The sequence below is a fragment of the Thunnus thynnus genome, chromosome 18 (assembly GCF_963924715.1).
Source record: "Thunnus thynnus chromosome 18, fThuThy2.1, whole genome shotgun sequence".
Taxonomy (NCBI): domain Eukaryota; kingdom Metazoa; phylum Chordata; class Actinopteri; order Scombriformes; family Scombridae; genus Thunnus; species Thunnus thynnus.
The window spans coordinates 7,658,409-7,683,868 of NC_089534.1; the positions used below are offsets into that span (position 1 = coordinate 7,658,409).

The following is a 25,460-nucleotide window of genomic DNA, read 5'->3' on the forward strand; positions in this document are numbered from 1 at the left end:
TGATCAATCCAGCTGGTGTGGAGATATGCAAATGGTCTTGCATCACAAATCCAGGACATCAGTCTCCTGCATAACACCTCCCCAACTTCACCATCACCACCTTTAATGCACACACTTGCACACCTCTTTTCCAGTCTGACCGAGTCTTTCTGACGGATGTGCTCACTTACTTTGACTCTAATTCTGATGCGCACCTCATAGATATGAAGTACAGTCGGTCTGTTTGGTAATTGCAACCAGGTTGATGGGGTAATCATCTGCTTTCTGTACAGTGCTGTGTGTGAAGCCAAGGTGAGAGCCTTTTATTAATGTATTTTTATTGTTTTTGAAAAAATAGGATCTAAACAGGTGCTTGATTTTACAAGCACTTAGCTTTACTGTAGACAGATTCATTCCTTATATTAAGGTTTTAGTGTAACACCTTAAAAAACATATGACTGACTTAATATTAAATGTTGTAACAACCACTCCCTTTCTTCCTCTACAAAGTCATATATCGTCTTAAGTCTAAACTGACTGAGTCTTGTTTAAATTTGAGAATCCTGATTATTATTGTGTTAGAATCCTTCAACCTTTCATGTTAAAATGACAGTGTTGTACCATTCAGTGCAACATTTTACATGATACTCCTGCGATCAAGAACAGTCCAGTCAGTATTTTGCTAACAGGAGCATAGAACAGACAGTTAATACAACATTTTGGGTTATCATCAAGGTGGACTGCATGGAGATTTCTCAATTTACATGATTAAGTGACTTGACTGTGAAGAATCAGAGTAAGTGAATGGGTGATTTACTCTTACTTTTATTGGGGAAAATTATTCTTAACTAAGAAATGCACAAGGTTGTACAGAGGGTATGAAAAGTGTTTTTTCTTCCTAGAAAATACAATAATGAATGTAAACAGATTTAATGTATCTAATCCCGAACATGAACGATTTGCTTCATAATTAAACACCAGCAATACATTGATTTTGAGCTTTAAAGTCTACTTTTGGGAGCTTATGTGACAGTTTTATTGTTTTGTTTTTGTTGAAAAGAGAAGTGTTAAATTAACTCCAAGGTCATTTTGCAATTCAAAATATCAGAACCACAGACTATGGCTTTAAAAAAAACCTCCCTATTAACTCCTCTGCCAATCTCAACAGAAATTAACATTATAAGCTTAAGAAGTATTATTATTATTATTTATTTATTCTTATAATAATATATAATAATATATAATAATTATACTGGATACGGCTATTGTACAGTATGTATATATTTGTGACTCATACAGCTCAGTTCATAAGCATCTGCATATTTTTGCAAGAACATGCGTGCCTTTCATTTGGTGGTAGTTGTTACAGTGTAACAATACCTCAACAAGAAAATTAGTTAGGCGTAATCTGTAGCACCTTAACAAGCCCTTGACCATTGTGGGTATAAACTACCTCATATGTGGACAGGAGTGAATAGTGCACTGTTAGGACAAACAGTGAAAACCACTAACTCATTCTTTGTATAAATAGTACAAATGCAAAGTGATGCAAATGAGACTAGCTAAAAGATGGCTTTGAATACTTTGGAAGGAAAAACAGGTAGATGCTGATAAGAGTTTAATGAAAACAGTGCTATAATAATCAGTGTAGATTCACCATTGTCTGACTCATAGTCAAATGTAAAGTGGGTGGTGTTAACACCCACAGTTCAGTTCAATTCAATTTTTATTCTTATGGCAGGTCTAAACCATACTCTTAAATTTACAGAGACCCAACAATTCCCCCATGAGCAAGCACTTGGCGAGAGTGGCAAGGAAAAACTACCCTTTAACGGGAAGAAACCTCAAGCAGAACCGGGCAGTTGGGCAGCCATCTGCCTTGACCGGTTGGGTTGAGAAAGAAAGAAAGAGAGAGAGGAGAGGGAGAGAGACACAGAGAAGCATAATAACAACAATAATAACAATAACAATGATAATAATAATAATAGAGATATGACTAGTAATAATAGCAATAATGGCAGGAGAAGATGTCAAGGCAGGACACCCACAGGACCACGCCACCATCCCCACACCATCTCTGCAGCCATGGCCCACAACTCTGACCCCGGATTTTCCTGTGAGATGAGAAAGCACAAAAACTCTGGGGAAGAAGCCAAGTTGGTGCTCAGTGCATCATGGGAAGTCCCCCGGCAGTTTAGGCCTATAGCAGCATAACTAAGACCTGAACCAAGGCAAGCCTATCCGGCGCTAACTATAAGCTTTAGTAAAAAAGAAAGTTTTAAGCCTTCTCTTAAACGTAGAGAGGGAGTCTGCCCCCCAGACCGAATCTGGAAGATGGTTCCACAGGAGAGGGGCCTTGTGCTAGTTTACCACCATTAAACCAACAAGCTAGAAGTCTTAGGTCTGGTAGAAGTCCCTAGAGGCTGCAATGCATACTACAACCCAATCGTTACATTAAAGTGTTGCTTTAAAGGTCCAGTGTGTAGAATTTAGTGGCATATTGTGGTGAGGTTGCAGATGGCAACCAACTGAATACACCCTCCCTCCCCCTCTCCTTCCAAGTGTCTGGGAGAACCTATGGTGGCTCTGAAAATTTGCGAAAAATGCGAAAGGCCCTTTCTGGAGCCAGTGTTTAGTTTGTCCTTTCTGGGCTACTGTAGAACATTGCGGTGCAACATGGCAGCCTCCGTGGAAGAGGACCCACTCTCTAGGTAGACATAAAGGGCTCATACTAAGGTAACAAAATAACAATTATTCTTATTTTCAGGTGATTATACACTAATGAAAACATATTTATGAATATTAAATTCCATTTCTGCCAAGTCCTTTCCGCTAGACTGCACTAAATTCTACACACTGCACCTTTAAATAAGCTTAAACTAAAAGTCCTTTGTCAGTGGTGATTTAAGACCTGTGACGCTGATATATCTTTAAAAATGTTTAAAGAGCACAGACTTTTATACACAAGAATACTTTTAATTTGAAATGTTGCCTATCTAGAAAGAGTTCTGTCATCTGCATAAGGGAGAACATTATGTAAACCCTTGAAATGATTTGGGGATTTCAAATGAGTGCAAGTACATTTACTTTATGTGCATTTGTAAGTGTGTGGATTTTGTATACATCAGTATTTTTGGTCCTAAGTTGATGCTACTGTTGGTTAATCGGATATCTTTTTCCCACTAGAAATACAATGGATTCCAGGGTCTTTAAGTTTCTGATTGGAGCTCTGTACATCTACTGTCAGGTAATGATGCTTCTCAGTTTAATCAGTAACATATTGCTGGCCAGTGTTATAGCTATTATTTTAGCAGGATCTTGTTTAAAATTCCCCACTCAAAAATGTTTTTATTGTTACTTCACTTGAATGTTTGGACTTCACTGTGCACAATGATGTACAGTACTGCAACTGAAATACAGTGGAAACCGATTATAGTGATGACTTTCGTCCGGGTCAAATTGATCACTATAAGCAGATGATTATTATAACCGTTTTTTTTTCATTTTCTTAATTTCTCATGCGGATTTCCATTTAATTGACATTTGCATATTTATTACATGAATATAAAGTAACGAAACGGGCAACTTTGCTATTTACTGAACAGTGTTTCAAATGCTTGTTTTGTTGCTGCATCTCGTTGGCTCATTTTTGGCATAAGCTTCAAGGAGACTATGTTTTTTATTGAGAGAAAATTACTTTTTCCTTTCCTTTTTCCCATCATGATTTCAGTGTGCACGCAGCACCAGCCTCAGGTCACCAGTTGGCAGCATTGTGCGTTTAGGCTGTGGGGGTGGGGGCTGCTGAAAGAAAGTTGTACCAGAATCAACTTGAGAAATGCAACCTGTAACGTTGTACAACCCTGCCATGAGGGAAGACAAAAACATAACTAGGAAGAGGGGAGGACACTTCTCTTCGTTTGATAATGTTAGAAGTAAAGTTAGGCTTTGCTGACAGCTTCCTGGCTCATTTTAAAAAACGCGTACCAGGAGCGATGCAGTGGTCAAGCGAGCCAGAAAGTGGATGAGGAGAGCAAGCGGTGTTTGCAAGAAAATAGGTGAATGAGAAGGATAAAACATTATTTTCTGATTGTTTCACGGTGGTTACAAATAAACACCCACACCCCGCACCTCCACACAAACCTGTAGAGGTGCACCACAACACCTGATAATGGTGCCGCAGCCGCTAAATACACATCATATGTGTACTATGGGAGTAAGGTAAAAAGAAAATAGAATTACCATAATTTTAACCATATGATAACCATATGTTTTCCTGTATGAAAAGACCTAAAATGAACACTGTAAGCGGACTACTTGATTACTATAAGTAAATTATGTAAACAGCATTTGTATAGGAATGATTCTGTCCCGAGCTTTTTGATCCATATAAGCGGTGGATCACTGTAACCATGACCACTATAAGCGGTTTCCACTGTATCAGCTTGTCTAGTTAGGTGATAAAGGCACATAAATACCAGAGACATAGTATTCTTTTGCAGTTCAACTGCCTTTAATAAATTCCTAAAGCATATGCATATGGGCTCCCTGAGCTCTGCAGCAAGAGGAGCCCATTGGACAGTTCACAGAATCATTCTATACTTTCAGCAGTTAACAGTTGTGTTGGGCGGAGGCCTAACACAGGCACCTCGTGCGCAGTCATACTTCTTTGTCTGCAGACACCTGTTTCCTGCAAGATAATCAATAATCAAATCCTTGTTAACTATCTGCCTTCAAAGAACACTGCTATCATCTGCTGCAGGTTTATTGGAGATTCCCAATAACAACTGACAGAAAATCAGAGATGCAGCTTTTGTCAGTTACGCCCCTAAACTGTGGAACACACTACCAATAGATATCAGGGAAGCCAGCTTGTTGAATATTTTTAAAAGAAAGCTAAAAACTTATCTCTTCACTTTAGCCTTTAACTGGCTTTTGTCTCAGTCTGCTTTGCACTTATGCACTATGGCATTTCTGCACTTCTTTTAAAATCTTGAATTTTACTTGATTTTATACATTCTATGTTTTAACTTCATTTTTAACTTATTTTATTATTATTATTATGTATTCTATTTTCATATACATTTACATGCTTTTATGTTCATTTTATGTCTTTTATGTCTTTCTTGATGTGAAACCCTTGGTGCATGTAATTTTAATAATAATATTAGTAATAATAATAATAACAATTCAATATATGGTGTCATGCCTGTCTTGTACAGCTTCCAGTTCTTGCATTTTGTTCCCCTTTCCAAAGATCACTTCTTCTATTTATTCTTTCCTAACAGACTAGACATTAATTTGCCTACTTAAACAAGATGTGATTTTACTTAAAAATAGAACTATGTGATTACATCATATAAAGGTCAATACACAGGATCAACAGTGCATCATGTTCTTTAGAGACAAAACTGATCAGTTGAACACACTTCTACACTGAGTTAACGATCATCAAAATAGAAATTACTATAATATAGTTACTATAATATAGTAATTTCTCCAACAGTACACTTCTAATATCATTTTTTTCTCTACAGTACCAGTCTAAAGTTTGGAAGGACATTCCCATTCCCTTTTATCCAAACTTTTGACTGGTACTGTATGTGCAGTGTTTGACATTAGAAGGCTGTTTTCATGTTCATCTGCAAAGGGGGAAAGTTTCTCTTTAGTCACCTTAAATCTGAGTTTACAGCATGGTCCTATCGTGATTCGATATCTCATCTCAAACAAGTGTGATGTGGAAAATTGAAGCCTCCAGTATAGGAGACATCTTGTGTCCAGCAGCCCAAACTTTTGAAATTAGCAAGATTTGCATATTGATAGATTCTGGATTTTTAAATGTTTTTTTTATTTTTATTTTTGCATGTATTCTTCTTTTCTAATGCTATTTTTAATATAATTTTTATAAATTGTATTCTAATGCACACGATCTTGAACGTTACATGTTTGTTTTGTTCTATTCAAAAGTGTTTTAGAATAAAATGTTTATATTTTAATTCGACTCAAGATTGTCACACCCATGACAGAAAGATTAATTCTGTTGTCTGTTTGATCTTGAATTGCAGGTCCTTGCAGAAAGAGCAAATGACAACAACAACAACGAAACATCTTTCCATTTTCGGAATATACTATCCTATATGTCCACTATATGTATGTAATGTACACACAGTATTTATGCATGTTCAGTCATTTCCTTCTTTCCTATTTGACATCAGCTATTTTTAAATGTATTGTATATAGATGTATGTACATCTATACATAGTAATGTATAGATGAATATATTTTTACAATATTTTTACCATATATATACCCCCAATTACAATTATAATATATGAACATAGTAGCTTCTTCATGACATCATATAATTCTTAAGTGATATACTGTAATGTAACATGTACTGTAGGTTCAATGTATAGTTACAGTGCGAAATGACATTTATGTCACATTTCCAAGAGACAGTCACAGTTGACTGATGGTTAATCTGTTCCTGTATAATGTCACTTCAGCTGCATATTATGTAGGCAAACAAACCTTCAGCATTGATAGTACAATAAGGGAAACAGGGGAAACCTTTTGTCCACCATGGTTTGATATGTTGCATACTGAACTGAGTATATTTGATTTGTAGCATCTCTAATCTGCTCTTGCATGCAATCCCTTTTCAGCTTAAAAAAATAACATGTTAAAATATCTCCTGTTGTTGTAGACGATGCAAACAATGGCGAGCTGATGGTGGAGAGTAATGTCACACTGGAAGTCGAGACCATCCTGTCAGCTTTGAATTCAACTGACATGCAAGTGAAAGATACCAACAGCACTCCCCACGATGTGACCCTTTTAGACAGTGGATTGATTTCAGGTATATTCCTGGAACCATTTCTTCTTTCTAGGTTTATCATTCCAAACAGTTCTTTAATACAGTGAGGGGGAAAGGGATGGAGGAAGGGGACATGCAACAGAGCTCAGCATAAACCACACGGTTGTAATATGAAACAAATCCATGTTTCAGCTATAAGAAGACATTGGGGATGCTACATCTTAGAGTTTAGGAAAACCAGAAATCTCAGCACCTGTGTTTCTCTCTCCAGAGTGCCTGATCGTTGGAACTCAATCCAATTGCAACTGCTCTGATGGATACATTTGGAGCAACGATGTGTGCTACACTGAAAAATGTTGCAGTGAATCTACATGCACACAAAACGTGTCGCACATCACACCACTCTGCATTGCCAAAGTCCAAGGTAACAGTCCAGATGTGTGACGAATTTTCATTTGCCTTTGCACAATTTGTACCACTACTTTCTGGTGATCATTTATTGAATTTCGTATATTTGTATGACCAAGTGGAATAAGGATGGCTGTAACTTGATAGTTATACTACTGTGTTATTAGAGTTTTGTATTTTTTATTCTTGTGATGTGGACAATATCCCAACAAACATTACGATGTATGACCGCTGTCTGATCGTCCCCTCAACACGTCCCAAGAAGGCAGACTATTATATTGTGCACTTAGCCGTAAGACAGTGTAATACACTCTTAAGACAATAAACAGAAGAGTATAGGCTACCATTTCAAAAACATAAGTAGAAACACACTGTGTTGATACTGACATGCAACAACATTTTATTAGGATAAACAAAACTGAGAAAAATGCTTATAGATAATCTAATTATTTGAAACTGTAAACCTTTTAATTACTTGTAATTCACTTCTCTCCCAGAGGCGTTAAATCACAGAACCTCAGGAAAATCAACAGGAACGTTAAAGAACATATATGCTAACATAAGAGAAAACTCCTACAACAAACTCACAAAACAGCGTTATATCTGCATCGTTTCTGTCCTCTTGTGCTTGTTGCGTTTCAGACAACTGGTGGTTGCAAACGCTGCACATGTGCAACTCTCATCTCTCGTGGAGAGCTAGGTGAATTCTCATGAGGTGGGATGATGCTTCGCTCATGTCAAGCATCAATAAGACAAATTTATGAAGTTGTGTGACTCAATAATAACTCCTTTGTTAAACTGTTAAAAACTCAGTGCTATGAAGTTTCCCAACCAAAGAATCTGAATGAAAAAGTTACCTCATACAGTATGTAAAAGTAGACTACAGAGTAAATAAAAATTAAAAAAACATGAATATGAAGCAGCTTCTGCCTGCACATTTATCCTTTGTGGAGAGGATGTCATTTTAGCACGTCCGCTGACAGCCAATTAAAGACAGATTTAAACGTTTTTGTATAAAAAAATGAAAGAACTAATCATGAATAAAGGTATTCCACGGTGAAATCCTGAGAAGGTTTTTTTGAAGTCAGGTCCAAGCGGAAAATAGCAACCAACAGGAGACATTGACTCGTGTGTACACATACTTGTGATATCAGAACTGACAGTAACGATAATGTTTGCAATCAACACAGTTCAAATCAATGGATCAGTTATGCTGTCGAAATCCACCTGGGATTCATCCAAAACAACAAAGGTACGTCTGCTTCTCATCTCAAATTTATACTGATATATTCCTGAAGATGTTTGATATTTAGTTTTTGTAATAACTCTATGTTTATATTCACATTTCTACTGTCATTACAAACATTCAAATGTAAATGATTTAATGCTCTTTCTTTTTAAAGCTTGAAACTGCCTTTAAAGAACTGAATGGCTTTGAGTTCCTGAAAGTAACTGGTCAGAGGTATTGTACTTTGCAAACTTATTGATTTATTATTTTGAAGTTTCATTTATTTTTTGCATATACAGAGATTTTATTAAAAAAAGGAAATAAGAGAAGAGTTTAAAGGAAAAAATATAGGAGGAGCAGGAGTTCCTGGTGGTTTTTGAGATCAGTCAGAATCTTAGCTGTCACAGGATTTCCACACACACTGGTGCACACTAAGGGTTTACTTGAATACAAATAGGTTATCTGACAAAGCACAAATTGTTGTATTTAATAAATATTTGTTTCATACAAATATTTCAAAAATTATTTGTTTTCGGGGAAAAAAAAACAAACATGTCAAATACCAGCGCACAGGTCGGTTACTCAGTCTATCTCAGTCTCTCTCCTCTGCTCTGGGGAGTCACATCCACCTGCTGCATGACAAACATTTCCTAATTTGGACATCACTCCTGGAATTTGGAGTGTTCGCCAGAGATAAAACTGAGCTACTGACACAAGCAAAGTGCTTATAAGGGACTCTCCATAACCTATTGTTCCACATCTCCTTTCCACAAGTTAGGTTGTAAAAAATTGGCAATAAATGAAAAGTGCAAAGTAATGAATCACCTTTGAAGTTCTTCTTTACACGTTACACACTGAACTGTCTCTGTGTTATGGGTGTATAAATAAGTAGAGTTCTGTCTGCACGTTGGTGATGCATTCAGTTTAGGTCAGTAGTCATTTGCTTCGTAAGGTGGTTTATTCATAAACACTTACTTTAACACTTTAATATCCTAAAATTAAAAGCATAAAAACACCACAAAAATTATCTTAAGTGATGATATATTAGCATGTCACGATCATGATGATATGAAGAACTGTAGTTCTATCAGTACATTCAAGGCCAAATTAAAAAATCAACTAAAGACGAATCAGCTGTGTGACCACTGAGCCTAGTTTATATTATTAATTTTTAATTGACATTGTGGGTGTATGTGATGTGCTGTTGCTTTGTATTTTGTATGGTGTGTTCTTTGTGGGTTTTGGTTTTGTTTTGGGGTTTTTTTGTTTTGTTTTGTTTGTTTTTTTGGGGGGGGGGGGGTTGGTTTTTTTTTGCTTTGTACTGTTTGTTGTTGTGCTGTTGTATGTTTTGATTGTAATGGACTACAGATGCAAATTACCTTCAAGCTAACTCTGGTGCAGTGCATCATTTATGCTAATACTGCACACTGTCCTGTTCAATAAATCAAATCAAATGACATAACCACCTTTGATACTCAGAAATAGTTTAGATTTATGGTTAAAGTCCCCCTCCAATAGTTCAACCTCTGAAATTAAAAATACTTGCATTTTTATACTTCTAGATTTTTTAATGAGGTAGAAGGAGGAGACATAATTTTAAGGACTTTTTTGTGGAAAAACTAAATCAGACACAAATTATTATTCTGAGTATTTTATATACATCTTAAAACCTTTCTGGAGGGGATCTTTAAGGAAAGATTGTGTTTTTAAACATTGAAAAACAGGTCCTGTCTTGTGCCGCAAGTCAGCTTTCACTATTTTAAGTATTTAAATTTATGAGACAACAGTCTTTGCATAACCTTAACCAAGTGCTTTGAGTTGCCTAAACATCACTATGAAAACATAAATCATGCTTTAGTTGCTACAAGCAGATACTGTAGGGAAAGCAAATGAAATATGTTGTCAGTGAATGTTATGTAGATACCATTAGTATGAACATTTTGCAACTTAGGAGATACATTAATTATGTTTAAGAAAAAATGTAATCCATGCGGCTTTGCATTTCTTTCAAAACATATTTACTGTTGCACATTAGTAGTAAATACACATCATTCAGGACTCACCGACCAATCAACACCTGGCATGTGCCATAATTTGACAGATAGATCAGAGACCGGTGACCAGTGCTTGCAAATAATGTTTTCACTATGATAAAAATAACATTGAGACATTTATGAAATGTATGTCAATTTGAATACAGTATTTGAAGGTGTGGCAGCAGCAGTACAACTCATGTTGTAAGCATTTCAGTTGCATATCTCCTATTACTTTTATCACATACAGATTCTTTCTTTGTTTTTAATCAGTTATCTTTCATTGATCCTCTCCAAAATCTTAAAGGCCAGGAAACAGCATTGTTGATTTTGAGGCAGCTGTCGGCGTCAAAGTTGAGACTTCTAGACTTCAAAGCATAGTGACTCAGCTGGAAACGTATTTTGGAGCTGTAATTTGGGTCGACACTGTAGGTCAGTAAAAATATATTACTGTTTTTTGGCGTTCATTTGGATCATGATGACCCTTGACTCTGTAATTATTTCTTAGCTGCTGTAGTGCATGCTCTCTATAGACTAATATCTGCTGCTTTCTGTTTTGCACTCTGACTCTGAATTTCTGGTCTTAAAACCGACACTGTCAACACAGGGACAAGTGCATCTGGTGCATAATCAAAAGCTAATTTCTAATGTCTCTCCATTTTTGTCTTAACCATGCTTATTGCAAAAAGACCTGGGTTACTGTGAACTGCAGTGAACAGCATCTTCTTGCAACTCACTAGAACAATCATAAGTGGTAACAAGTAAGATGAACGAACAATCGACTGATGACCTTGGTTTTGTCTAAGCTTTATCAGTTGTGGAAATAATAATTCAAGGCCATGGCATTTAGTCCCTTTGAAGCATGAATGTAATCAAAACGTTTCCTGATAATCTGCATATTAAACTAAGATAAACTGATAAAATGGAAAGAGCTGCTCTCTTGAACAGACAGATGAATCTAGGGACTAATGGACTTAATGACATTGCTACATATGACAAGCTGTACCTCCTACTCCTAGCCTACTGTGTCACTATGTATTAATATTACCTTTTCCACACAGGAATGGTCACCATAGAGGCCCCAGAAACAACAAAGTACTTGTCCAGCCCCACACTGAAATGCACTTTAGAGGAGGAGACGGACAGCGCTGGCTGGAACATGAGCAAGAAGCACGAGCGCTTTGAGCTCAACAATGGCACTGTGGTGAAACTGAATGAAAGATGTGCCACACAGGAATACAAGTCTTGTGTGTCACTTACACTCCAGGGGGTGACAATCTTGTGGGAAGGCAAGTACAGTGATTTCACATTTACAAAATCTTGCTTAAATTTAAGTCTAACTGAAATTTAAATCCTTTTTGCTAAGAAATCAGTAGAGATGAAAGCAGCACATCCACGTACTTTTCCCTTGTGTCATGCCCCACCCCTTTTTTGGGTGAAAGCAGTCCCTCTAATTTGACTGGTGGTAAAAGCAAATTTCAAGGTCTTTGCCAATTTAATAGCATAAAATAAGAAATCGTATTGCTTTTTAGGTATTAGGATCCCAAATCCTATAGCCAGTCAAGCAAACAATTATGTTGTTGCAACAATCTGCATCATTATATAGAAAAAATGAAAGAAATATGGGTTGATGAGTGTCATCACTAACAGCTGAGCTAAAGTAACTAGCAGATCTGAATAGCGTGTAAACAACTGTGGGATTTGCGAGAAACTTGCAATTGTGTCTGCTCCATTTCAGTGTGCCGGTGCTACGCTCAACACGTAATGACGAAGGCCTGGAAAACTGTTTAAACTATGTATTTAAATGGAATGTAACCTCTCTGTAATCTGTCAACCAGCAGCAGCAACCACGTAACTGTCAGTTGACAAAACAAACGACAATGTTGGCCTACAGGGCAAAAGCCATGGTAGCTTTCCTAGCTGACAAATAACTGCTAGCATGGACAGTAATGTTCACAATATTATTTTATGAAAACCTATCTCATTAATCTTCTTTGACTTGTTTGTGTTTGTACGGAACATGTAGTCATGGTGATGTTAACCTCGCTGAAATTTTGGCGGCGGATCTGGAGTATCTGCTGGCTACAATAACTGTCACCATACAGCGGTAAAACGCATATTTTGAAAAGAAAAACGTATTTAAAATAAATACAAATGCAACCATTTAAAGATGCATGTCCCTCCCCTAATCCAAAAACATAACTCCCTTCCCAGTGCTTAAAAAATTATTTGACGTGCCCCCTCTGTTTTGCACCCCCCCCCCCCCCCCCCCCCCAATAAATAACGAACAGTCCCTAACACAAAAACGCTGTAAATTAGAAAATACACTTATCGCAGCATGTCAAGTCACAACTTCATCTGGGCAGAGGTTAATGCAGTATTTGGACACACTTTGAATTTGGATTATTATGACGATAATCTTGACATAAAATCACTTCAGGGAACAGGCAGATGAAGACATTTTACTTGATACCTATGGCGAGCTAGCTGTTACAAGCTAAATTGGGATTTCCTTGTTTTTTCAGTATTTTCTATGTACTGCCCTTTCAGTGTACTATCAACATTCACTACCATGACTTTTAAAATTACAACTGTTGACTTTAATACCATTAACTAACCTGAAGCCACAGATCTCTTCTTTTACTGTCCTTCGCTCTTTGGGGAAGTAAGCAGGGTGTTTTTATTGCTTGATGTGCAAAATGCGACACAGCAGTTTTTAGGCATGTGGCCACAAATTTTTCCAATTTGGCACTGGCACTTTTGCAGCACTTGTTTTCACCTATTATTATTATTAATTTTTCTGCTTTGATTACAAATTTGTGTTCAGTATGGCCCAATTTCATCCAGTGTGAATTATCTACATGTTCCCTGCAGGTATATATGAGTGTGGATTCACTAATGGGTCAGTCAGGCATACAGCCAAGAAACAGCTGAGAGTGTCATTCCTGCCTGATGAGATCACCCTGAGAATCAATCCTCTTGCTGTGGACTGTTCGGATCAGAAGGACAGTGAGAATGTTAACGTGAATGTCACTGCCACCATCTTAAACAGCACAGAGAGCTTTGATGTTTGGTGGAGCTACAGGGGTGAAGGGAAAAATAATCTAGTGAATACATGTAAGACAAAACTTCACTATCTCCCAAATCTATCGATCCTCCCTCCTTCCTTCTTTCTGTCAGCTGTAGTACAAAACAGCCCTACTTAAACTGAAACATAAACACAAATTGAAATTCACAATATTCCTGCAAAATGTATGTAAAATCCACAACCAACAAAAATAACACTGAAACTAATATCTATCTTTCTCTACAGCTGATGGGGATTACCTGGTCTACTCTTTCACAGCTAACATCAGTTGCCAGAAATCCAACGCCTCACAATACGTGACTGTCACTTTTAAAAACACAGTTAATCAAAATAAAAGTGCACGCGTGGATATTCCAGTAATCTACAGTACGTGATTCTGTAAAGAATTGTAAATTTCAATTTAGTAATACAGCTTTTAACATGCTTGAATTTCAACTTAGTCTATGCTTTGACATGATGATTTCCAAGAGTCTCATTAATTCAAAATTTTACTTTGTTTATATTTACATTTATTTGGATTTGCTTCTCTTACATCAACCAATGATTCCCTACATTTTTCTCCAAGACGGTGAAACATTTTGTGAAAAGGATGAGTTTTGGCCAAACACTCCATCTGGAGACACAGTGATTAACCGAACATGTGAAGAGGGCAGGGTTGGCTATAAGTCACGTACTTGTAATGGCGTTATCTGGCAGGACGTGTTTTTCTACTGCGTTGATCAAGAGTTGAAAAAAGTTACAAAATCAGCAGATGTGAGTATAGCATTTAAGCTCATAGCACTGTGTGACTTTAGGATTATAAGGTTCAATCTGACTTTTTTTTTTTTTTTTAATCAAAAATTAGTTATTCACATGGCACTATTCTAAAATTAATAACATTTTAGTGGGTGTAGGTAAATTTTACTTGTATGCATTAATTAATTTGTGTGCTTTTGTACACTGATTTTTGTTTGTTTGTTTGTTTTTGTAGCACTTCCAGAAGGGACTAGGGGCTACTCAGAAGGTGGCCGTGGATATATTTGCAGGACTTCAGAACAGCTCTATGGCTGATTCAACCAATTCAAGTAGCATTATGGCCGACCTTGGCGCCTCCATCAACATTTTAAGTGTTATGTCCAGTGCATCAGTAAATATTGCCTTACAAGAGAGTGTCTTACCTGTAAGCCCTTGTCAATTACTATTACATTTACTGTAATACATGTGCAGTTATGAACTTGAAGATTCATTCTGTTTCATTCTTGACCTTGGCAGTATAAAAAAAAGATTAACACAAGGTCTGCCTTCCTTGTTGTTTCCAAATCTTTTAACCACATCTCATGGCTGTCCTCTGCTGACGGAGTTCATACTTGCCAACATTTAGGTTTAAAAAGACAGGATGTTTTTTTCGGGGGGGGGGGGGGGGTTAATGGATGAAGTGAAAGAGTTGACGACATTAGTGTAAGTGCAACAAGACTGTCGCAAACCACCTGTTCAACAAGCATAAACATGTAGAAAAGCATATGGGACACTGCGGGCAAAGCAGGTGGAAATATGCTTTTCTACATGTTTATGCTTGTTGAACAGGTGGTTTGATGAAGTTGGGACTAGTGCACTGGTTAAGGTACCACAACACATATCCCACACAGAAACTGAGAAACATCCCTTTGATTTGTATCACTACGAAATTGACAGATTAATTAAAGAAATTACCAAATGGGGGGCACAGCAGGAGAGAGAGTCAAAAATAGGGAGACTCCCGTGAAAATCAGGAGTTTTGGCAGGTTGGGAGTTGCTCAGTTGTCATGGAGATGGTTTAGTTGTTACCACACAAGAATAGAAACTGAAAAGAACAATACATGCCCAAAGAGGAAAACTGGAGTGCAGTTTGATCGATCTCCTTTGTTATCACGTGACAGAAATTTCATACTTAGGTCTTTGGAAAGAAGTCAGACCTTATTTTTGTTTAAATGTGTAGTTTCGGTTTTATAGGTTATGTTTCAAATGTGCACTTACAAATGAATACTGGTGAAGTTTTCATGAAGCTCTATGCCCTCTAAAATTGTACATCATTGACACATTACACATTTAAAGAATGAATTAATCTTATATGAGCTAAGAAAATCAGTGGCCCAATTGTGGCTGTTTGTCAGACCATGTGTCTGTTTTCTTTCACCAAAGTAACAAATTCACTCTGGCCCATATAAGGCTGTGAAATTTGTCTAATAATTTGGTAAGTTTAAGGTGAATGGACTTGTGGATGTGCTGAGAATCTGCTCCAGTTAGTACCTCTTGAACTAGCTTCAGTTCCATTTAGCTAGATTCTCCTGAAATCTACCGACTGGAGGTGATTCTCAGCGAGTCCAGCATGAGTTTGGAAACTGCAAGTGTTGGACAACTTGGCTACCTTGCCTGGGCTGATGAAAAATTCAATTGAATATTGGCCTGTACCAATAAAATATACCATAACACTTTTTCTCTTTTTTTCCATTCTTCTATTTCAGGATTTTGTCAATGCAGCAAGCAACATGTTGAACAAGACCTGGGATATGTACAACACGTCCGTTAAACAGAACTTGTCATCAAATTACCTTCTATCTGTGCAAGATCTGGTGAAGAATATCAAGGTTAACATGACCAATGAATTCAACAGTCCAAATCTAGACCTTAAATTCTGCTCAGGTAGCAGCTGTAGTGTGTTTGACATTGATGTGAATCTGAACAAGACCCACGGAAAAATGAGAACTGTTGCTGTGAAAAATCTAACAGATAAATTGAACAACAACTTCCAGGAAAAAATTACTACCAGCCTCTTATTATCAGTCACACTGGAAGACAACTATGATTCATCTTTAGAAATTAGAATGAACTTCCCCAGCGAAGAGGGAATTAAACCTTTGTGCGTCTTCTGGAACACCACAATGAGGGAGTGGTCGGATGAAGGATGCTTTTTCAACATTAGTGACGGAAACCACACACTCTGCGTGTGCAACCACTTGAGTATATTCTCTGTCCTCATGTCCAAGAGTGACGAATATGATGAAATCCTACATATAATTACAGTTGTGGGCCTGTGTGTGTCTATTTGCGCCTTGCTGATCTTCCTCATCATTGAGGCTCTGGTTTGGTCAGCTGTGGTCAAGACAAACCTTTCACATTTCCGTCACACAGCCATGGTTAACATTGCTTTGTTCCTCTTGCTCGGTGACAGTAGTTTCTTGGCTTCTTCCTACCCTGACATTCTCAGTGACACCTGGTGTCTTGTTTTGACCATATGCAAACACCTCTTTTTCTTGGCCATGTTCTGCTGGATGCTGTGCTTGAGTGGCATACTCGTCCACCAGCTTATCTTTGTCTTCAGCCCAGTGAGGAAAAGAGCCTTCATGCTCTTCTCCAGCATTGTGGGCTATGTTTGCCCAATCCTAATAGTGGGATCCAGCTATGTGTATTACAAATGCACTGACAAGCCCTACCATGATAAGAAAAAATGTTGGCTACTTTTTAAAAAACCCTTGGAGGGATCCTTACATGCTTTCATCCTCCCTGTGGGAACTGTTATTTTGACAAATCTCTTTTCCATGGTGGTTGTCATTCTTACTCTGTTGAAGTCCTCGGTACCTGATAGCAGCAAGGCAGATGACAAGAAGACGGTCAAAAGTATCCTCAAAGTGGCAGTCTGTCTAACCCCTGTCTTTGGAGTAACATGGGTCATTGGCCTCTTTGATTTCACATTGAACGAAAAGGATCCCATGATAAAAGTTGCTCGATACAGTTTCAACATCCTCAATTCCTTCCAGGTAATTTGAAAGCAACCCACACACCAAACAGAATGTTGATATTAGGGATGCACCAATCCAACTTTTTCTTTGCCAATACTAATTCAGATTCCAGCATCTCCCAATTCCCCATCTGATACCAGTGCTTGCTTTTTCCCAAATTTAAAATCTGTAAACCTCACTGCCTAGATTTCATTGGAATCATTTTTGTTTAAGATAACATGAGGCAGCCTGTCGTGACTTAATGAATATAATAACAATCTGATCGATGCATCCCTGGTTGATATTGTACTATAAATGTCACCAATGGCTAGTCAACTAACACTTAAAGTAAAGGAACGATCATAGTTAAATAGATATTTAAAAGTGTTGGGCCACCTGTGACAAGGGGAAACATTTAAACCCTGCCCTGACCTCCACACCCTTCCTGTAGTTTTCACTGACTTGTGTCAAATTACTTTGTGCATTGGTAAAAAAATGTTGTCATTGATTGCAAATTGCTAATGCAGAATGAAAGTTGAATATGAAAGGAATTGAGAGGAGTAATGGTATAAAATGTGTTATATATATTTGGGGTTTTTTTTCAAACAAAAGTATCTGCATAAAAACAGAGTTTGAAACCGATTACACTTGCTGTTTTGCAGGGCCTTTTCATTTTGCTAATGGGCTGTTTAACAGAGGAGAAGGTAGGTTTGTCATTTTATCAATGAGCAGATGTTCAGTTTCACACCGTGGTGGCCAATGCAGTGTTTTCAACTTGCTTTACAATAAACAGAACCATAATACTGCATCAATGACTTAGTGGTGAAATTCTTACCTGTGTAGTAGGAGGCATGTGATGCCAGGGGGCCATCAAAAAAGGCACTAGGGCACAAAAATGTTGCTCAGTAATTATATTTAGTATTTACCATCTGACTAATATATGAATGTAACATATTCTGGTTATTGTTAACAGGTTCGAGAGGAAATGATAAAGCTCATAATGGTAAGTTTACAAAATATGTCTATCTAGAATTAAACAATAAAAATGAAGAAAACATTTCATAACTCTGTTTGCTTCTACCCTCAGGCAAAATCAAAAGGACAAAATGGGAGCAAGAAGAAGTTGAATTCAACCACCTACACAAAAGACAGATGAAGACAGAGGTCAGTCTTATATTATGTGATTAATAGTCTCCCGTTTACTTGTGTCCATGCATTTGTTGTATCTTCTATTATACAACATTTTAAGCATCACATTAAAGACAGTAAGTAGAGTAAGACTCAAAGATGACTTAAAAAGATGACTGCTTCTAATCTGTAGCAAGACGAGACAATTGGGTGTCATTTTATTAGTCAGGTTGTGAGTTTTATATCTTCATCAGAACACAAGAAAGAATATCTCATGTGTAAATCTGTTTTGTTATGCTACTTTACATAGTTGGACCGTTAAAGATCACACTGGAAACCTGTTCATGTTTAAACAAGAGTCTGAAGTCATGCTAGCTGTGTAGTCAACCTCCTAATGCTGATATTTTCATCAAAGGTAAAAAAAAATTGACATAGTTACTGATTTTAAATATCTTGGTGTGATACTGGATCCAAATTTGAACTTCAAGAAACATGTTAAAACCATAAAGTACAACTTAGCAAATTTTAAACGGATTAGAAACTGTCTCTCTTTCGACACAGCCAAGATATTTACGCACTCCATGATTCTTTCCCATATGTCTTATTGCATCACATGTTGGGGGCAGGCTGGAGAAACAGCCATAAAACCTCTTGAGTCCTTATACAAACAAACTCTAAAAAGTCTGAACAAAAAGCCAATGCATTTCCATCACTGTAGGGTACTGGAGAAATACAATTTACTGAGCTTTGACAATTTTAGATTATTCTCAAATTTGTGCCTAGTTTATAAAATTTTAAGTGGTTTGGCCCCTCCTCCACTATGTGACTTTGTGTACACTCACTCAGTAAGTTCTATTAGATCCTCTATAATATCCTCTATACAAGATTGTACCGTACCATTTCTTCGCACTGCAATTGGGCAGTCAGCTTTCTCTGTGAAAGCCACAACTCAGTGGAATGCCTTATCTGATGATATGAAGAACTGCAGTTCTATCAATACATTCAAGGCCAAACTAAAACATGTACTAAAGACCAATTAGCTGTGTGACCACATTATTCATTTCTAATTGACATTTTGGGTGTATGTGATGTGCTGTTGAGTGTAGCTTTGTATTTTGTATGGTGTATTCTGTGTTTTCTTTTGTTTTTTTTTTTTTTTTTGCTTTGTACTGTTTGTTGTTGTGCTGTTGTATGTTTTGATTGTGGGGGACTACGGATGCAAATCAGCTTCGAGCTAACTCCGGTGCAGTGCATCTTCAATGTTTAAAACTGCACACCGTCCCAATCAATAAATCAAATCAAAAAAACCTTCACCTGATAATGACACTAGATGGCAGGTCAGCTGATCACCAAAGTCACTTATATTCATCCTCTGGGGACCACAAACATCTGTACCAAATTTTACCGCAATCCATTCAATAGTTGTTGAGATATCTCAGTCTGGACTAGTTTGGACTGGCCAATTGCTAGCCCTAGATCCATGCTAAAGTGGCTAAAAATATATTGTTATATATCATTATTTATCCACCATGTTAAACTTTTAAAACCTATAAATCTTTTAGCATAATTTCATGTTGAATAAATCAGGACACATACAGATTTTAAAAGATTAGCAGCAACAATATTTCTCATGATTCAAATGTTACCTTATTTTGTGTCAGAAATGCCAAGTTTGGACACTTCCAACTGTAAAATAGTGAGATAAAACTTGTGTTTAGTTGGTGTGTGAATCCAGTCTCTCTGTCATCTCTCCATTTCAGACTGTGAAGACGGACCAAGAAGAAGGAAACAGCAACTCACACATGTACTATGCAGCTCCATTTACAGCCACATCTTAGTGTTTGCTTTGTATTAGACTATAGTTCCTGGGCAGTTTAGTGAAGCTTATAAAACACAACACTGATGTTTTGATAATATTTAATGATTTGATTGAAAACCATTATTGTTAGTAGTTGAGACTGGAAACAAATTTCACATTAAATGAAATTCTGCTCTGAGGAGTAATGTGTAATTCAAGGTTATGTATACATTTGGATACCATCATTTTCTCAAGGGAAGAGCAGATGCAGATTTTTTTTCATATGCTACAGAAGTGAAAGTCAGTACTGAACTGTGACTGTATATCTTTAAGGAGAGGCTTTAATGTATACCAACTCAAACCACTTAACTGGATTCTGTATGGCCAGATTGTACTTGTTGGCTGTATATAAAACAGAATAGATTTTCTAAGATCTCTTGCTTGGTTTGATCCTTTTATTTAAATGGAAAATTTGTAGATTTACACTGTTTGACATAAACCATAACCTGTACTATAATATGTGTGTATAACTATTATCTGTATCTCAAAATATTTAATGAAATAAAGACAAGGAATATTGATTCCTAAGAAGAAGAGATAGACTTGCCTGGATTCATAGTCATATTGAATGTTTTTATCTTATCGAATAAGAATTGTGTTGAATTTATATTTGAATATGTTTCTGAAGGTTTAATCTAATCACACAAGTGTTAACTTTAATCGTATATGGATAAGCACTAGGGGTGTGCCCGAATACAAATACATTATTTGGCAAATCAGAGAAACAAGCTGACCAAACGTTAGCAGCAGCTCAGCTAGCAGCCCCTACTGGACGTCCTGTGCCCGCTGAACAGTGTCAGAGAAACACTGATTTTTAACGTGAAAGTGCTTTATTCAGTGTTTTTTTTACCATTTTTAATCCCCGGGTCTGTTTCTTTTGGAGAGGAGGAGACCTCTGCTCCTGGTAAAAACATCCTGAACGATGAACACTGGAGTAATCCTAACCCGAAGAAGCTCATTTAACAATGAAGACAACCACTCCCATGATCCCACACTACTTCACACTTTCATCAAACTCCATCTTTTGTTATTGTTTTGATTGAGAGACACCTAGGAAATTACACATTGTGCATTTAAGTCTCGTAAATCCACGTACAGTATATTAGTTTTGAAGTAATTATTATTATTATTATTTATTTTACTTTATTTTTCATTTTTTCTGTATATTATCTTATACTTTATCATGTATCCTCAAGACCTTTAACCTAAAAGTGGTTAGTTGTTTCTTTGAGCTGCAGTAAATAGATGTCACTGTTTGGGACAAGAACTTACGGTATTGAGACTCATTCATTGATTAAACTGAAAAAGAGTTAGTGCTTTCTTCTGGCACTAATAAATCTTAACCAAAAAGGAGTTGGTGCTCCTAATAATGAGGTAATTAATTAATAAAGTACTAATACTCCTACTTTTATGGTGCCCTGTGTGAGGCCAAAACAAACCAACTGTCCCTGCTGCTCAAACATAAACAAACAATGTTAGCTTTAAAGATGGTTGCTTAAAAGTGTTAGAAAAGTCCAGAAAATGATTTGAAACCTAGTCAATGTTTGCTGGTATTTACTGTGAGATGATGGTGAGAATAATAGGGTTATTATTCTCACAGTTGTGATTTGCAATTTGCTTTGTTTTTAACTGACGCTAGCTGTTAGCATTAGCCGTTATGTTAACTGTTAGCCCATTAGCATGAACTTATTAGCTGTTATAGCTGAACTGGTTGTTTCACGTGTTGGCTGCCAGTTATGGTGATAACATGATAGAATTTGGCTGCCGTGATGCTTGGTAATACTTATATGTGTTTGTTTAAACTTGTGAATTGAGCTCTGTGTGAATTGTTGAAATGAAATCTGGTGCCACTGTCACCCGAGTTGAAGCATCTGACGCTGCTGCGCGCTGTTAAAAGCAGCCTGCATGGCTTAAGTAATTAACCCACTGCCCTGAGACTCTGGAGCGGATTTGCAACGAAAATTCCTACTATTATGTGGTTTTTAATGTAAGATTTGGCCAAAGTCATGGGATTTATGAAGATTTTTCCACTAGAAGACTGCTCTGAAATCCTGCTCTCAATCTGACAGGGAGAAGGAGGGAAGAAATGCGGGGGATGGGTGTGACAGTTGAATGTAGCTCAGTTTTATAGGATATAGCAGAAAGGTTTCTATACATACAGTACATTATATACAAACTTTGTATGACGTTTAGGGTTATTATCATTTATTTTACAGTAATTATAGGTCTTATATGTATAATCAGTAGTGGGGATGACCTATGAGGGGAAGGGAAAAAATGGAGTGAGGGTGACTGTTTAGTGATAAAGTGCTGCAGAAAAATAAAATCATAACTAAATTTTGTAGCTCTGTACTGAAGTTTTTCGTTTATTAAGGCCCGAGCACCTAGTGGTTCGCTCACACTCTCCATTCAAATATATGAGTATTTTTCTGTGTCCAGCTGCAGTTACTTATTGTCTCTACACACCTGACAGTACACATTTCAATCAAACTTTTACCAGGTCATGTGGGTTAAAAGTCTTTACTTTTCTAAAAATAGACTTGATGAAAATTACTTTTACACACAAACTCATCAAAAGTTTTCAATTTATTAATTGAAATTACGGTATAGGGCCCAAAACTTGCATAATTGTGATGACACGGGTGAGCAAGACAGAAATATCTCACCCTGCAGAAAATTCTCATCCTCACACCGTTGAGATTTGATGTTTCACCATGACAGAGGAAGATGCTATAACTTTATTGTAAATGCTCCAATCTACACCAAACTTTACATGTTTGATAAGAGTCCCAGCCTGAACACGTCTACATGACAATATTCCATCAGTGATGCGAACTGGCTGAATAGTGCCCCCTACGAAATTGCAGCAAAGCAGCCCCAGCAGCAGGCAAAACAGTGGAGAAAGGAAGTGATGCTTAACTCCTTCCTGCCCTGTCTGGAAACAGCCCGGGTCTGAAAACATCTACATGCCCGTGACAGAAGCCCTTCGACTGCACTGCGCCCCGACGTACGCAAGGGGGCGAGGGCCCGTTCAACGCTGCTTGCAGCTTTAATTTTATTTATGTTATTTTATTGGACAGCACTTTGGTCATCTCTGGTTGTTTATAAATTATAAATAACTTGATTTGATGTGATATAGTTGTAAATTGGTTACAGGTATGGGGGTAGGAGTTGTGCTTTATATATAGGGCATAGGTGAAATTTTGGCATTGCTGACTTCAAGCCTATAGCCACTTCTTGCTCAGAATATTGTAAAAATATTAGAATATATATGTTTAACACCTGACCAGCCTATAATGATTACCCTTAGTTCTGATATTTGATTATATTTAGCAAATAGTTCATGTACTTTCAATTTTAGTTGAAATCTTTTAATGCTAGACTTTTAGCTTTACAAGATCTGAAACACATTATTGTTTTTTTGTTTATTTATGTGCAAAAATATCATTGTGAAAGATAAAAACGTGCAAGAGAGGCAACACACAGGTGCAAAAAACAATAAATATTAACCAATCAAGGGGCAGTCTTTAGTCCAGTGGTGGGGCAGTGTGGGAGGTTTTTTGGCTCAGCAACAGGGCAAGCTAACCATGAACAGACAGAAATCAATTTTGAAAGTCTCTTTGAAGGCATCTGGTTGCTTCAGCCTTCGACTTGAGGAAAACACATTGAAAAGAAGCAAAATAAATAAATAAATAAAGAAACATTAGGCTTTGTCTCACTGTGATGACATGAACAAATCATTTTGTGCAGTTGATTTAATGAGGCTGCTTCTCCTATTGTGGTCTTACTTTAATTTTGCTTGAGCTTTTTCAGCTTCTCCTAGCACTGTTTCACATTGTGATTAATGTTTAGATCACTCATCCTAGAGGAAATTTTCATGTAGACCTTTTTTATTCGACCCTTGTGTGTGAATGTGTGCTCTTGTACATTTGGTCGACCAAATGCTCACTGTTCAGGGAAAGTCTTTTTACTGAGTTGTCATTGCAGTTCTCTCCTCTTTCTTGTAAAACTGTAGTGAACACAAAGTTGTTTGCAAAAGGTTCAGAGGCTAAAGTATTTGTTAAATATTAAAATTTGTTTTCAAACACAAACATTCATTTTTACTTATTAAAAATCTGCACAAAATGTAAGAAAAATGTCAAAACTTACAAGCAAAGGCCCTCTTTGGCAGAAATGCCAAGGAAATATTGTAGAGGCGCTTATTACCACATGGAGAATTTCTTGCTGACTCCAAACCAAATAATGTCATGACTCAATCCATCAATCAAAGCACAGGCCACTGTAGGTTTTGCTTTTATGTCAAATCACCACAAGGTGGTGCTAGTATAATAAACTTTACAGGCTGCAGGAATAATGTCATGACACTTCTCATTGCCGGTCGCCATCTCAAATTCCACAGTGTTATATGTGCTTATGTAAGCTACACAACAGTGGCTTATATAAAATAGTTAAATAGCTCCATCATGACCAACTACACTACTCTTTCCCCCTCTAGCTTGTAACTGTCAAGTGTCATTGTTGTCAGGTCTTTTTCTTTTCCACAGAGAGAAATCATGTGCCCTGGTTTGTTTCCTATATATTTGCATTTGGTGTGTGGCCCGATCAGTTTTCCACTATCTATTTTGCCTTCCCATGAAACTGGTGGGTTGTGGAATAAGGCAGTAAGGCAGGAACATTTATTCATATATTACACACATATATTACTTTTTTTACGGGAATACTTATTTTGCCTGGGAGGAGTCGCTACCATGACTAAAGTCGGGAGCAAAAGGCTCCTGTGCACACAGACTATGTGACAGACTGAAACATGATTGGCTGCAGCTTACTCTGTCAATTGTGCACTGATGCATATCTGTGTATCTATTTTCACAGAGGTATATTGTCTCTGTAAATTAAAGAGTACGGTCTTGACCTGCTCTATGTGAAAAGTGCCTTGAGATGACATTTGTTGTGATATGGCGCTATATAAATAAAAATTGATTGATTGATATTGCCCTGCTCAGAGGTGGGTATAAACCGTATACCTGTTTATAAAGGATAATAAAAATGACCTGCAGAGTTATCATTCATCATCATGATTGTTTCTGTGTTTTTTGCAGTCTGTCATTCCTCTACATCTGTTAGTTTTGACACATTTCACTTGAATAAGAAAGTGTGTCCAAACTTCTGACTGGTACTATAAATGTGAGA

The 25,460-nt window shown here is 37.0% G+C and overlaps 1 protein-coding gene across 1 annotated transcript; it reads left to right on the forward strand.

Moving 5' to 3' along the window:
* The first annotated feature begins 112 nt into the window (after window positions 1-112).
* LOC137169151 (adhesion G-protein coupled receptor F3-like) lies at window positions 113-20,645 on the forward strand. Its single transcript, XM_067572168.1, has 18 exons — window positions 113-291; window positions 3,166-3,226; window positions 6,042-6,126; window positions 6,683-6,835; window positions 7,065-7,217; window positions 8,392-8,453; window positions 8,605-8,663; window positions 10,770-10,894; window positions 11,524-11,751; window positions 13,337-13,579; window positions 13,776-13,916; window positions 14,116-14,303; window positions 14,521-14,709; window positions 16,031-17,323; window positions 17,947-17,988; window positions 18,258-18,287; window positions 18,372-18,448; window positions 20,173-20,645. Exons 2-17 carry the CDS (start codon window positions 3,173-3,175, stop codon window positions 18,438-18,440), a joined length of 3,114 nt encoding a protein of 1,037 aa, XP_067428269.1. The 5' UTR covers window positions 113-291; window positions 3,166-3,172; the 3' UTR covers window positions 18,441-18,448; window positions 20,173-20,645.
* Window positions 20,646-25,460: the final 4,815 nt, after the last annotated feature.